This window comes from Schistocerca nitens, chromosome 2 (genome assembly GCF_023898315.1).
Source record: "Schistocerca nitens isolate TAMUIC-IGC-003100 chromosome 2, iqSchNite1.1, whole genome shotgun sequence".
NCBI classification, from domain to species: Eukaryota; Metazoa; Arthropoda; class Insecta; order Orthoptera; family Acrididae; genus Schistocerca; species Schistocerca nitens.
The window spans coordinates 123,063,416-123,079,343 of NC_064615.1; the positions used below are offsets into that span (position 1 = coordinate 123,063,416).

The window sequence follows — 15,928 nt, forward strand, 5'->3', positions numbered from 1 at the left end:
ACCAGATATCATTAACGGAGTACATCCAGAAAGTTCAAAGAAGAGCAGCATGTTTTGTATTATTGCGAAATAGGAGAGAGAGTGTCACTGACATGATATAGGATTTGGGATGGATATCGTTAAAACAAGGCTTTTTTCGTTGCGGCATGATCTTCTCACGAAATTTCATTCATCAACTTTCCCCTTCGATGCGAAAATATTTAGTTGGGGCCGACATAGGAAGAAGCGATAATCGTAATAAAATAAGGGAAATCAGAGCTCGCACGGAAAGATATAGTTGCTCGTTTTTTCTGCGCGCTGTTAAAGATTGGAATAATAGAACATAATTGTGATGGTGGTTCGATGGTGCCTCTGCAGCACTTAAATGTAATTTGCAGAGTATCGATGTAGATGTAAAGTCATTTATTTTGTTGTGTTCACCTAGTACTGAATATTATTCAGAGTCGACCACTGTCTTCGTTGCAATACCTTATGCTAAATCTTTCATGATTTGATTTGGTAGGAATTTAATATTGTCCATGTTTAGTGGAATTATTGGTTGTAGTTTTTGACTCTGTTCAGAAATTCCATTCATCTTTTCTTTTCCTATTATTATTGGCACGTTGCGCCAGCATGCTGATACCATCAAGAGCGTAACTGTTCTATACACATCAGTTGTGAATTATAAATTCTCGAGAAGCACGGAATGATACTTTCGGAACACTATCTCGTGCCCACGTAGTGGGAATAATACAGTCTGTGGCACACACAGGGCAAGAAGACACACGGCACCAGGACTTCACATTTTTCATAAAATTATATGCCATGAAATGTACTCCGTAATTAACAACTATGGTTAATTCCATTGTTGCGGGCGTAATGTTTGTACAGTTGACGAAAAGTGTTAATATTAAAATAATAATTTTTAAAAAATGGACATGAATATGAACAATACACGACGAAGATTGGATGATGTAAGCTGTATTGAATTGTCATTAAACAAAGGAACGGGAAGCCTTCACTTTTCGTGGAATGACCCTCATGTATCAATAACAGTTAGGCACTTAATGATAGCAGCATACTGTCGAGACACGTAGTGTTAATAATTGGAAGAACAAACATGAACGCGCGGCTCCCTCCCTCGGAGGTTCGAGTCCTCCCTCGGGCGTGTGTGTGTGTGTGTGTGTGTGTGTGTGTGTGTGTGTGTGTGTGTGTGTGTGTGTGTGTGTGTCTTGTCCTTAGTGTAAGTTAGTTTAAGTTAGATTAGGTAGTGTGTAAGCTTAGGGACCGATGACCTCAGCAGTTTGGTCCCATAAGATCTTACCACACATTTCCACACACACATATATGAATGAAGCTGGAAAGGCGTTGTTGTTGTTGTTGTGGTCTTCAGTCCTGAGACTGGTTTGATGCAGCTCTCCATGCTACTCTATCCTGTGCAAGCTTCTTCATCTCCCAGTACCTACTGCAACCTACATTCTTCTGAATCTGCTTAGTGTATTCATCTCTTGGTCTCCCTCTACGATTTTTACCCTCCACGCTGCCCTCCAATGCTAAATTTGTGATCCCTTGATGCCTCAAAACATGTCCTACCAACCGATCCCTTCTTCTAGTCAAGTTGTGCCACAAACTTCTCTTCTCCCCAATCCTATTCAATACCTCCTCATTAGTTACGTGATCTACCCACCTTATCTTCAGCATTCTTCTGTAGCACCACATTTCGAAAGCTTCTACTCTCTTTTTGTCCAAACTGGTTATCGTCCATGTTTCACTTCCATACATGGCTACACTCCATACAAATACTTTCAGAAACGACTTCCTGACACTTAAATCTATACTCGATGTTAACAAATTTCTCTTCTTCAGAAACGATTTCCTTGCCATTGCCAGTCTACATTTTATATCCTCTCTACTTCGACCATCATCAGTTATTTTACTCCCTAAATAGCAAAACTCCTTTACTACTTTAAGTGTCTCATTTCCTAATCTAATCCCCTCAGCATCACCCGATTTAATCTGACTACATTCCATTATCCTCGTTTTGCTTTTGTTGATGTTCATCTTATATCCTCCTTTCAAGACACTGTCCATTCCGTTCAACTGCTCTTCCAAGTCCTTTGCTGTCTCTGACAGAATTACAATGTCATCGGCGAACCTCAAAGTTTTTACTTCTTTTCCATGAATTTTAATACGTACTCCGAATTTTTCTTTTGTTTCCTTTACTGCTTGCTCAATATACAGATTGAATAACATCGGGGAGAGGCTACAACCCTGTCTCACTCCTTTCCCAACCACTGCTTCCCTTTCATGCCCCTCGACTCTTATAACTGCCATCTGGTTTCTGTACAAATTGTAAATAGCCTTTCGCTCCCTGTATTTTACCCCTGCCACCTTCAGAATTTGAAAGAGAGTATTCCAGTTAACGTTGTCAAAAGCTTTCTCTAAGTCTACAAATGCTAGAAACGTAGGTTTGCCTTTTCTTAATCTTTCTTCCAAGATAAGTCGTAAGGTTAGTATTGCCTCACGTGTTCCAACATTTCTACGGAATCCAAACTGATCTTCCCCGAGGTCCGCTTCTACCAGTTTTTCCATTCGTCTGTAAAGAATTCGCGTTAGTATTTTGCAGCTGTGACTTATTAAACTGATAGTTCGGTAATTTTCACATCTGTCAACACCTGCTTTCTTTGGTATTGGAATTATTATATTCTTCTTGAAGTCTGTGGGTATTTCGCCTGTCTCATACATCTTGCTCACCAGATGGTAGAGTTTTGTCATGACTGGCTCTCCCAAGGCCATCTGTAGTTCTAATGGAATGTTGTCTACTCCCGGGGCCTTGTTTCGACTCAGGTCTTTCAGTGCTCTTTCAAACTCTTCACGCAGTATCTTATCTCCCATTTCATCTTCATCTACATCCTCTTCTATTTCCATAATACTGTCCTCAAGTACATCGCCCTTGTATAAACCCTCTATATACTCCTTCCACCTTTCTGCTTTCCCTTCTTTGCTTAGAACTGGGTTGCCATCTGAGCTCTTGATATTCATACAAATGGTTCTCTTCTCTCCAAAGGTCTCTTTAATTTTCCTGTAGGCAGTATCTATCTTACCCCTAGTGAGACAAGCCTCTACATCCTTACATTTGTCCTCTAGCCATCCCTGCTTAGTCATTTTGCACTTCCTGTCGATCTCATTTTTGAGACGTTTGTATTCCCTTTTGCCTGCTTCATTTACTGCATTTTTATATTTTCTCCTTTCATCAATTAAATTCAATATTTCTTCTGTTACCCAAGGATTTCTATTAGCCCTCGTCTTTTTACCTACTTGATCCTCTGCTGCCTTCACTACTTCATCCCTCAGAGCTACCCATTCTTCTTCTACTGTATTTCTTTCCCCCATTCCTGTCAATTGTTCCCTTATGCTCTCCCTGAAACTCTCTACAACCTCTGGTTCTTTCAGTTTATCCAGGTCCCATCTCCTTAAATTCCCACCTTTTTGCAGTTTCTTCAGTTTCAATCTGCAGTTCATAACCAATAGATTGTGGTCAGATCCACATCTGCCCCTGGAAATGTCTTACAATTTAAAACCTGGTTCCTAAATCTCTGTCTTACCATTATATAATCTATCTGATACCTATTAGTATCTCCAGGATTCTTCCAGGTATACAACCTTCTTTTATGATTCTTGAACCAAGTGTTAGCTATGATTAAGTTATGCTCTGTGCAAAATTCTACAAGGCGGCTTCCTCTTTCATTTCTTCCCCCCACTCCATATTCACCTACTATATTTCCTTCTCTCCCTTTTCCTACTGACGAATTGCAGTCACCCTTGACTATTAAATTTTCGTCTCCCTTCACTACCTGAATAATTTCTTTTATCTCGTCATACATTTCATCAATTTCTTCATCATCTGCAGAGCTAGTTGGCATATAAACTTGTACTACTGTAGTAGGCATGGGCTTTGTGTCTATCTTGGCCACAATAATGCGTTCACTATGCTGTTTGTAGTAGCTAACCCGCACTCCTATTTTTTTATTCATTATTAAACCTACTCCTGCATTACCCCTATTTGATTTTGTATTTATAACCCTGTAATCACCTGACCAAAAGTCTTGTTCCTCCTGCCACCGAACTTCACTAATTCCCACTATATCTAACTTTAACCTATCCATTTCCCTTTTTAAATTTTCTAACCTACCTGCCCGATTAAGGGATCTGACATTCCACGCTCCGATCCGTAGAATGCCAGTTTTCTTTCTCCTGATAACGACGTCCTCTTGAGTAGTCCCCGCCCGGAGATCCGAATGGGGGACTATTTTACCTCCGGAATATTTTACCCAAGAGGACGCCATCATCATTTAATCATACAGTAAAGCTGCATGTCCTCGGGAAAAATTACGGCTGTAGTTTCCCCTTGCTTTCAGCCGTTCGCAGTACCAGCACAGCAAGGCCGTTTTGGTTAATGTTACAAGGCCAGATCAGTCAATAATCCAGACTGTTGCCCCTGCAACTACTGAAAAGGCTGCTGCCCCTCTTCAGGAACCACATGTTTGTCTGGCCTCTCAACAGATACCCCATTTTTTATAAAAATGTGTTACGAATCTCGGACACGCTCAAAGAACTATTCCCTACCAGCGAATTGGAGATCAGTTGGCTGTTGAGGTTAGTGACATGAATTATACGCTCATCCAGATCAACATGTGGACGTATTTTCAAGAATGTGTTTGTGTGTATTGTCTTACTCAACGCTGGGAGATGGAAGATACTTGTATACGTATTCGAATTGTCTCAAAATCTTTGTATAATTTTATAAATGTTCTTTTATCGCCCCATGAAACGGCTACGTCTGTTCAAGCACACCGATATTGTCTTCGGTAGCTGCTTTCCCTGCTCGCTCATGGCAATACAATTACTGTACCAGCATCACCTCATATCACCTTCACTCCGAGCTTACACGCATATGCATGTTGTTATAGATGGCTTTATTAGTACTTCGCGTTTTCAGTTGTTATTAGCCGACTAATGCATCCGCATGATGGTAATACAAATTTCGGTTGCCGTGTTCGAACAATACTGGAAATACTGTTAAACCTTTGACAGCTGTGTCACACAGGAGATGTTCTGCATAATCCCACGAGAAGAAATCAAGTGGGGTAAGATCAGCTGAAGAAGCTAATTCCGTGACAGGCTGCATCAGTATTTGACTAAGAACAGAGATCGCAGTTTCTAAGACCTTTATGTCAGGACTGACCATGTCAGTGTACAGATTACTCCATTTGTGTCTCTTAAGAGTTTCTTTCACGCACTTATAATGAAAACTGACATGTTGGGCGTGTTATCCTACCGTATGATACTGTAGCCACGTACATTATAAATTAATGTATTACATCTTTCAAAGAATAATTCGTAGATTCTCGTATTCCGCTGGCAGGGTCACCACAAGAGACGTTTGTCTTCGTAACTTTCGACTGAGTCGTTTCCAAACTAGACTCCTTATACATTTCCTCGGCGTTAGCGTCTATGAAAGTTTGTGTTATCATATAGTTACGGATAAGCACATGGAAAGATAATTATCTGTGTAAGAAAGGGGAGATCATTTTTCGTAGTAACATATGCAGACATATCCAATACAGATTTATTATTATCTGTGCATTGTCTTTTCTTTCTGAGACGGCCGCTGTGGCCGAGCGGTTCTAGGCGCTTCAGTCCGGAACGGCGCGACTGCTACGGTTGCAGGTTCGAATCCTGCCTCGGGCATGAATGTGTGTGATGTCCTTAGGTTAGTTAGGTTTAAGTAGTTCTAAGTTCTAGGGGACTGATGACCTAGTATGTTAAGTCCCATAGTGCTCAGAGCCATTTGAACCATTTGTTTTTTCTGACATGTTACAACCAGGAAACGTGGTGATGTAAAAAAAGTCATGAATGTTGCTTTAAATTTGTGGAACGGCGTCGCTTTTCAGTTTCTCTCTGTTACGCTGTTAGGAGACACAGTTTGACTTAATGTGAATCTGCTTATATATAAATTTTGTGTTTACGCGTGCGCTCTCTCTGTACAGAGCGCCCGTAAAAATATTAGGGAAAATAATTGTCAATCAACTACGAATCATTCGAAATCTGATCACTATGTCTACTTGTTACGTTAAACTTCAAACCAAATCGTATGCGCTGGAAGAGAGCAGTGTCGCGGAGAGAGGGGAAGGTACTGTGATTTTTGGCTGTTAGGTATGAGCTGTAAGTGAGGCGCAATCAATTCAGGTGAGTCGAGGTACACATTTTGTCGGAAAATTCAACACTAAATGTGCCAGAAGTACGAGCAAGCGCGCGTGCTCGTGTGTGATTTCGCGTTCGAAAGAGGTAGGGAGAGTTAGGGGTGGGGGGCACTTAGAAAAGATGAGTCATCAAAAGTATTTGATATACTGTATTTTGATATACTGTATTTGATATACTGTATGTTATTAAATATCGTCATCGTCATCAGATTGAATCTTGCAGCAGGCATTTCAGTTTGTATACAAATGTTACTAAATCGCGTATTGACGCTGTAGTAGACACAGTAGCAAAGTTGGTAGACCTGCGCGCCTCATGTCCCCCTCGCGGGAGAGTGATGAACTCGTCCGGGTCTCGGCGTTGGTTCTTTGTCCGAGTCGCTGCAGTAGGAGTTTCAGTTGTCCGGAAAGCGCGTGGATGTAAAACAATGGAGTGAGGAGACGCTAGGTTACGGAGAGTCGGAGTGTATTGTAAATAGTTTTTATCTTCGTGTGTTTGTGTTAGTGCGTACATCTTTGCATTTAATAACATTTTACGGCTGCTGTGGACGGGGTTTGGGAAAGAAGCAACTAAGTGAGAATTTTGTGCTGCGTTTTCTGGTTTTCCAACATCGTGCGTCTGTGGAATACATCTTTTTTCTTGGATGATACCGGCATCAAGATTGCTGATATATCGGGATATGAAAGATATGGGACCAGATATGGTAAGTTAGTGGCACGTTGATATTGTGTATTATGAGCGGAGCGAAGTTATCGATCTGGCGACCTGAGAGCAACAAGTTGTGGCTATGGCGGACTAACGATATCCAAACTAAGAAACTTGTTTTGTGTTGTTGGTACAAGAATATGCTACTCCAATTTAATTTGCCGAACGTTGTTGCTTATTAAATTAAGCGTTAGAATATTTGCATCAGAAGGACGTCGGATTTAACTAAATATGTAGATCAAAGGAGCGATAAATTGAGTTGCTTAAAAGATTCTGAAACTTATTTCGGCATGAATACGTTGTCTGCACCGTTCATGGAAGAACGTAGGTGGCGAAAATTGATTTTAAAGGTCGCTGTTTATGTATAGGAACATAAGCTTCTTAGTAACATGACATCGCTGATAGTAGCTCACCATATATGAGGAATGAATCCAGCTGTAATAAAATAGCTATGCAAACATCTGCCGGAAATACAGAATATTTTGATTTTGCGCGCGTATGCAGCGAGCACGTGTTTACGACTGCCTGACGAGTCTGTTGATAACAGCGCTGTGAAAGATAATACAGCACGTTGTCTTTAAGATGTTCGGAAATCGTTCAAGGGCGCAATTTCTTGTGACATTTTAAAGGAGTTGTGCCTCCGATTTTCCCGGATAACAGTGCAGCAAAGAAGTGAACTCTCTCTCTCTCTCTCTCTCTCTCTCTCTCTCTCTGTGTATGTATGTGTGTGTGTGTTCCGAGCCCTATATGCGTTGTTTATTTTCTTTCTGTGGGCAATTAACAAATTTTATTATAGTATTATTAACTTTCTTACGCTTTGGTTAACGATCAGGTTAGTGTAGAGAACTAGCTTATGGTTTGATTGCTTAGCGATCACGTAACTGTTGGGCTCCGCGGTGCCAGAAATGAAATGTTCAATGGACTACAGTGATCCAATAAATAATTTGTTGATCGTCAGGCAGGCTCCGAAATTTGAAAATATAAGCTGAGTGCTAACTCGATAAATTTAATTACTCATTGCACTCATCAGTCAGCGTTAATTAGGCAGTAGACGAAACATATGTGAAGTTTGTAATTTTTTTTTATTTTCTTTCCAGCGTTAAGATTGCCTTAAATCATTTGTGTGGATTAAATCGTGGGCCGTCCGCTTTTCTTTTTGTCATATGTTTATGTCTGACTGCATATAAAAAGCTAACATTGAGCATCGTAATGATAATTATAGATGGTTGTTGTATTTTGTTTGAGGTGTTTAGATACGATACACACTACTTCAGTCTTTCTGAGTAAGTGCATAACACCTGTCATATGATGAAAACTGAGTATTGTTGTTGCGAAGAGTGGAAGAAGTACTGCAGAGTATCTGAAAACCATATATTACCGACCATTTTACTTAGGATTGCACATCCAATGTTAATTGCTATGGTAAGAATGCTGTAGTCAGTATAGATGTGGTGTATCTTCCGTAAGAAAACTTCTGAACTTACAGTGATGCAATAACAGAATGATGATCTGCACCGGTCAAACTTGGAGACAATAGATATATCCCAATATTTTCTTACCCGCTAACGGTAGTGGTCTGATACTGGTGCTACTTGGTGGACCGTGAACTGAATCTTAAACGTTATAGTGACTTTTGCCAAAGAAAATGTAAATAGTGTGTCCACGACACAAATGGCTACTTCTGTTCCACACACTCCTTAACAAGCTGGACATTGTTAATCATCTCTGTCAAATATTTATTTGTCGATCGGAAACCAACTTCTTCACTGACAGGCATAGGATAGGGAGATTATGGCTACCAAACGGGCGACTCATTCGAATGTTGCTACGTGTGACGTTAAATTTCACTCGAAAATGCTCGATATCTTACATCAAATCTGTGCAGGTGCACTGTCATTAAGAACAGTGTAGCGGAATAATTCAGAGATGGGCCGTTGTATCTTTTGCAAGATGACCAGAAAATGATATGGTGCTCCATTCAGAAAATGAAATTTGCATTGTTTTATTTACGTTGCCCCCCCCCCCCCCCCGTACATGATTCTTTACATTCATTTCCTCTTCGCTTTATGTGGATGTATGTGTTCGCCAAATGATTCATTATGACCTGCCCTCGTATCTTAATAGAGGAGAAACTTTAGTAAAGTAATAGTTCGGATTTTGCCCAACAATATAACCCCAGGTTCAGTGTAAAGGTATTTAACGCGAAACTGAATTTTTATAAACATTGGTTATGACATCTGTGCTATTGAGCGAAGAGCTGATCAAAATAGAGTTGGATATGTCGCGGGATTTTGTAATAACGACCACAATTTGGGGAGCTCTGTATCCGATAGGGATAGACGAGCAGTAATTATTTTCATACCTCTGCCGATCCAATGTCAGCATCCATAGGTTTCTCTGTGCAGTGCTGCATGTGGTTTTCTGTTAGAACTGGCTGTCAACTATATTGCTCTCCAGATCCCATCTTGGGAAGTATGACGTAAAAGCTTCCATGTAAAAACGTTAAAATTAGTTGATAAGCTACATTGTCACAGTGGCCAAAAAGTCTAGCGAACTGGTGGTAAGATACTAAACTACTTTAATGTATGGATTTCTGTTCTACAGAGCATATTCCGTTGATTACACTGTCAGCATTTTCAAGTGAAAGCGAAATACATTAGGGCCTACGTAAATAAAAATTTCAAATTTTTTGCCCGTCATGGCGAAGAAATGCACTTGCTGCGAGATGTAGGCGTTTCACATTGCAAAACATTACGCACTACGCAGGCCAAGTTCAAACGGTAGCGATCATGTAATACTCGTTAGTTAGCCTAAAGAATTTCGGAAATCAGTTTATTTTATGTGATTTTCCTCGTCTTTATACGTTTGACTCCTGGGTTTCATGTCATTGATACAAAATTCATATCGTGTTAGTTCTTGCAACCACAGTAGTAAACATATGCATAAATTTCATGTGAAAGGATGCGAAGGTACGGTCTTTAGAATCTGGCAGCATTCCTCATTGGGTATGTACACCACAATGCGTTAGGGCCTAAATAAATTCAGAAACGTTTTGACCGCGTATGTTCAAAAATGAATATTTTGTGCTAACTAGTCCTACTGTGCATCATGAATGAATTGTGTATTTTATCACAAGAATTTTTTGGTTTCCAAGCTTTGGAATACATGTGCCATGGACTGAAACCAATCACAGGTCGTCACCGCACGATATGGCGCAGTGCTGAGGGCACTGGACTCGCATTCCGCAGGACGACGGGTCAAACCCGCGTCCGGCCACCCTGATGTAGGTGTTCCGTGATTTCCCTAAATCGCTTCTGGAAAATGCCGGGATGGTTCCTTTGAAAGGGCACGGGCGATTTCCTTCCCCATCCTACCCTTGTGCTCCGTCCCTAAAGACCTCGTTGTCGTCAGGACGTTAAACATTAATGCCTCCTCCGCAAGTCGTCATTGTAGTACAGATTTGGAATGTGCTCGTAGAAAAGTCGAGCGAAGGGAGGAGTAGATTTTATGTTTTTTTTTCAGATTCTTTATCCCTTTTTTCGTCACATCGCTTAACCGTCATAAAGCAACCTGTTAATTCAAACGGAAGCATCTCATTAACAACCGTCAGGCGTCCAATACTTACACAATATGTGCAGAAGGGCGCGACCAAGTAGGCACAGTTATTACTGAGCAATATTTGTTGCCGGGACGCTTCAGTTAGAACTAGCTTCGTAGCGATCGCGCGCGGCGTTGTGGAACTCTCATGTAATGTGATTGAGTTACCTGCTTTGCAAACATAAGTGGAAATTGTACGGAACGGGCGAACAAAGTCCTAAAAACTACCTGTGAATATTTCAGGTAACCATGGACTCTTTCATGGTTTCATGGCAGCATGGATTACAAATTAAACGAGTGAACTTAGGCCTATAATTAATCGTGTACATCTGCTTCTTTCTATTTACTTCTTCACTGCAGTAACATTTGCAAACAAAACAGTTACAGGTTGTAAGCTTACATGATCTTGCGCGTGCTGCAGTAACATATGAAAGAAAGTTTATTGCGTCGTTGGACAATAAACATTTCTGCTTAAAGTCATGACACCATGATACTTATTTTCTTCTGATTTTGTGAACAAGGCATATGGCGTTTTCTTATCGGTCAAGAACTTCATGTCTTCATAGTACCAAATGGTGTTTTCATATACGCCTTCCAGTCCACATTCTGATCTGTTATTGTGTATTGAAAAAGATCGCGATTTGTGATTGAAGGTAGGTTTTATTATTATTTTTTACGAAAGTAATAGTCACGGAAGCAACACGAACAGCAGTGGATAAATTTAAGTTTTATAGTTTACTTTCTTCAGTTCTTTGCGGCAATTCGTTGTGAGTGAATAGAATCTTTCTAGATTGCGCCAGGTATCTCAAAACGAACCAAAGAAGCTGACAAAGAAAACGATGAGTTGGTGGACAAGAGAAGAAAAATGACAGTAGAAACAAAGCTACAGGATATAGAACTGAGGAAGGAAAGAGTTTGAAAGAAGAGACAGAGAAGTATGAAGAAGATATGCTAAAAGCCAGTTTTGAAAATAAATCTCTTTTAAAGATGACCAATCAGAAGCTTATGATTGGAAAGAATGAGATTTAGACGCAGATCAGGCCATAATTACAGAAAAGAAAGAAATATTACAATATTTTGAGTTTTTGTAGTAACCTATGCAGTAAAGTCAGTGATACCTTAATCCTAGACGAATTGGATGCTTCAGTTTCCCAAACCCCAGAAATATTCCCCTGAAGTCGTGATTAAAAAAGATGCTACACTAGTTAGTGATGACCTGTCGATATTTTAAAACTGATGAATGAGGAATCTATAAAACATTTAGCTAAAATATTTAAAAGTTGTTAGTTCGGTGGAAAATTACCAAGAGTTTGGAATAAACTAAAATAATCGTTATACATAACAAAGATAGTATTGAAGAATTAAAGACCTATCGCCCTATCAGCGTTTTGACAATAATGTGCAAAGGTTTTACTAGAATTTTGATTAACAGATTAAGCACTACACTTGATCTGGCCCAATCCACTAAGCAAGCTGCGTTCTGAAAAGATTTAGCATAGTTGATTATATCCTCACTACCTGAAACTTAGAATGGGGCTATATTACAGTCTTATATAACGTATACAAAACCTCTGCAGCGTTTGTGTTTTTGAAGAAACCAATGCATTTCCCACTGAACAAGATGTAAAACAAGGTGACTGTCTCCAGAATTAAATTCTGGGAAAGAGGTTAATAATGAGATTTGCTGGTGATATTGTTCTGTTTGAAAATGTATAGAACAACTTCAAATATTGGTTAGAGAATTTGCGTTAGTCTAAAAATGAACTTTGATATAACCAAGAGCATGATGAATCTGTTGGAAGTACACATCTGCAGGGGTCACAGAATATTTCTATGTGGGGCAATGTGTAAATATGGAAGGAGATCTAAACCAGAAATATTTCCATGTATTAAATTACGCTGACAAGTCCGTGAAAGGTATTCTTCAGTTTTGAAGTCTAAGGTGTCGGCTGACCTGAAGATAAGTTTGTGTCAATATTTACTGACACTAATATTTTACAGCTGTGATGTGTGGGCATTAAATGAATTTATTGTTAAAAAACCAATAGTAACCCAAAGAGGAATTGAAAGATTTATGTTAAGCTATACCAAGAAGACAAAGCAGTTAACATCAGGCGGAAAATAAAGGTTATTGACGTAATAATGAAAAGAGTGAATACTGGGAAGTGCCAGGGGGCTGGTCATGTCGCCCGAAGAAAAAAAAATGGTAGGTGGTCGAGACAAGTGCCAGACTGGAGAGCAGTTCACCAGAAAAGGCCTCGGGGAAGACCGGCAGACTAGAGAAAGACAGCCCGATTGAAGCGGCAACAGGAAGCTCAAGATGGGCAGGAATGGAAGTACCTGCAGGGACATCATGTTACACACCAAATCAAAAGCCACATCACAGTGATCAAACTGAATGATGATTACGATGATACCAGTAATTGATGTGTGTGCGCGCTGCGCAATGCCAGACTTAAAATGTATTGAACCAGCATCAGTATTTTTAAAGCGATGCAATCTTAAACATATTGCGCAGACTGTTAAGACCAGTATTAGGCAGTATATTTTATGGTACAATACTCTATTATTGTGCAACAAATATTTAGCGTGTTAGTGCTCATCCTCCGAAACTAAGTTCACACTCGGCGCGACAGCTGATGAGAGCTACCGTCAATGGGAATGTCTTTATGGTCGCTTCCATCAGTAGTATAAATCTGGTTTTGCGTGGACAGTGGCAAGTAGTGAATTTCCGCTGACAAAAGTTGCCGTAATAGTTAATTGGTTTACTTACGATCTGATGGTTAAGTTCGTGTATGTGACAGTTACTTGGTCAGCGTACGGTGGACTAACTTCTGCTCTGCAAAATGCGCTCCGTTATGACTTCAGTTTACTGTAAAACTGAATAGCACCTGTTGGACCAGCGGACGATTTTCGTGCCCAGTTGGGACAGGTGCAGAGGGCGGCTGTGCTAGTCATGGGAGCTGCAGCGTTAGGCGGGTAATGGAGCGCCTCTCAGGGGAAGAATGCCAGTGGATACCCGTTATGTTTGCCATGAGGTCTCGCCAAGGGGCCCTGCCGGCGGCTGTGGAGCGCACTGGGTGCAACCGCTTGCAAATAGTGGCACATGTCGGTACGAATGACGCCTGATGCTTGGGTCCTGGGGCTATCCTTAGTTCCTGTCGGCGTATGGCTGATTTGGTGAAGACATCGAGCATCGCACGTGGGATGCATGCTAAGCAGACTATTTGTAGCATCGTACCCAGGGTCGATCATGGTGCACTGATTTAGAGCAGATTGGAAGGTTTAAACCAGAGGCTTTGATGACTATGCTACGGTACCGGATGCGTATTTCTCGACCTCCGCTCTCGCGTACAGAATGGTAGGATTCCCCTTATAGGTGAGGCGTGCACTACATGTGTGAAGCGGCTGTAAGGATAGCGGAGTACGTGCGGCGTGCACATACGAGGTTTTTATGTTATAAAACCTTCCTTCCCGTTGTGCACATGTTTATTTATGTTAGAGAACCACCTCCTCTACTCATGAGATAAAGATATGAATTGCCAGCCAAATTGTTCTCAGAGAATTCTCGTCCTCGCAGATCGAATATAGAAAAGTGTAATGTGATATTAGTAAAGTGCAGGATCATCTATGGGAAGATCCCAGACTTAGTATCGCCCATTGAAGGTTATAAAGCCCAGATACTATTAGGTACAGGGGGTTAGTTGATTAGCAACGAAATGGGAAGTTCAGGCCGGACTATTTATCGAAAGGATAGGTTAGTGACGGCATTTTTATTGCGGTAAAGAATTCAATAATATCTAACGATGTTATCACGCATTCAGAATGTGAATTAATCTGGGTGAAGTTAAGCATCACAAAGGTCGGTCAAAAATTGTAATGGGATGCTTTTATAGACCGCCTGGGTCAGGAGCTGTAGTGCTAGAGCACTTCAGAGAGAATGTGTAGAATATCTTTACTAATATCAAATAAATCCGTAAAACTGGCATTTCTGTCTTTGAACGCACTAACCTCAAAGACTACTTGACGGATTTTTTTACGGTTTTCATTGGGAACTTCCTGATTTAGGCTTTCCTTGATTCCCTAAATCCTCTGAAAGGGTAGGGCCGACTTCCTTCCCTAATCCGATGAGACCGATCACCTCGCCACTTGGTCTCTTCCCCCGAACAACCCAACCCAATATTTGAGAACAAGAGCACTTGGTGACTTGCAACAAACTTTACACGTAATTTCAAACCTTTACAAAACTTTTTCTTGTGGACAACCCCCACAAAATGATGAAAGGGAAACCGTTTATGCTTACTACATTTTCTTTGTTCACGCAGTAATACTGTCATCACGCATGACGTCATTTTATTTACATTTATTGCTGCCGTGCTACTCCATTTGCAACACGTGTAACTTGACAGTATCCACCTATGATGCTGAATGTACCTACAAAATTATATAGTTTTACGACACACAGTTCAGAAGATACAGAATCAGTTATTGTAGCGGAAGGTATCAGTGATCATACGGCTGTGATAGCAACTACAGGTTTTACAAGGATTGTTAAGTAAGGTAGTAAAATATTTTTCCTTGGGAAGAGTGAAAGGATACAAATTGCAGAGTGTTTGAGTTGTACCGTTAGCATCAAATATTCAACGCCGAGAAGGAAGACTCGGAGCAAAAATGAAAAGAAAAAAAATCAAAAGCTTTAATCTGTATGCCTTACCCAAATATGTCCCAAGCAAGGTCTTAATAGATGGGAAAGACCCACTGTTTTAATAGCCGAGTTAGAAAACCGCTATGTTATAAAAGAAAAAAAAAGCATCACAGATTCAAGAGAAGTTAGAACTTAGCTTCAAACAAGAGCTGAACGCAGCAAAAAAGAGCATAAGGGGAGGATTGAGGAAGCCATTCAGTGATTTGGGACATTAAATGTTATCAACCGACCTGAGTAATAACATAAGTATTACGTAAAATGTGTAAGCGATTCGAAATCCTCTACTTACTCGCTCAGTGACTATACTGGCACCAAACGAGAGAGAACAGACAAGCCCGAAATACTGTATTCGATCTTCCGAAATTGTTTCATCGTGGAAGATTATAAAACGGCCCCTTCTTTAAATCATCGTAAGAATGCCGAAATGGCAAATATTGAGATAATCTGTTGTGGAATAGAAAATCATCTTCCATTGGAAAGTATCAGGACAAGATGAGATACCTTTAAGATTCTAGAAGGATGATGCGAAGGAACTCACTGCCCTTCTAGCAGCAGTTTATAAAATATCGCTGCAGTAACGAAAGGCATCTAGCGGCTGGATAAAAGAGCAGGTCATTCCCGTTTTCAAGAAGTGTCTTAGGACAGATGTGCATAAATATAAGCCTATGTCGATGACGTCAG

At 40.4% G+C, this 15,928-nt stretch overlaps 1 protein-coding gene across 6 annotated transcripts in view; it reads left to right on the forward strand.

Annotated features, from left to right (window-relative positions):
- Nucleotides 1-15,928, forward strand: part of LOC126235813 (pumilio homolog 2) — a 633,911-nt gene that overhangs the window by 107,919 nt on the left and 510,064 nt on the right. The window contains exon 1 of one of the 6 annotated variants that reach the window (XM_049944659.1): nt 6,550-6,943. The exons of the other annotated variants lie outside the window; for them this stretch is intronic. Within the exon in view, the coding sequence (XP_049800616.1) occupies nt 6,884-6,943 (60 nt within the window). The 5' untranslated portion in view covers nt 6,550-6,883. Of the gene's footprint in view, nt 1-6,549; nt 6,944-15,928 lie in introns of those variants that run through there. 6 annotated transcript variants of the gene reach the window in all.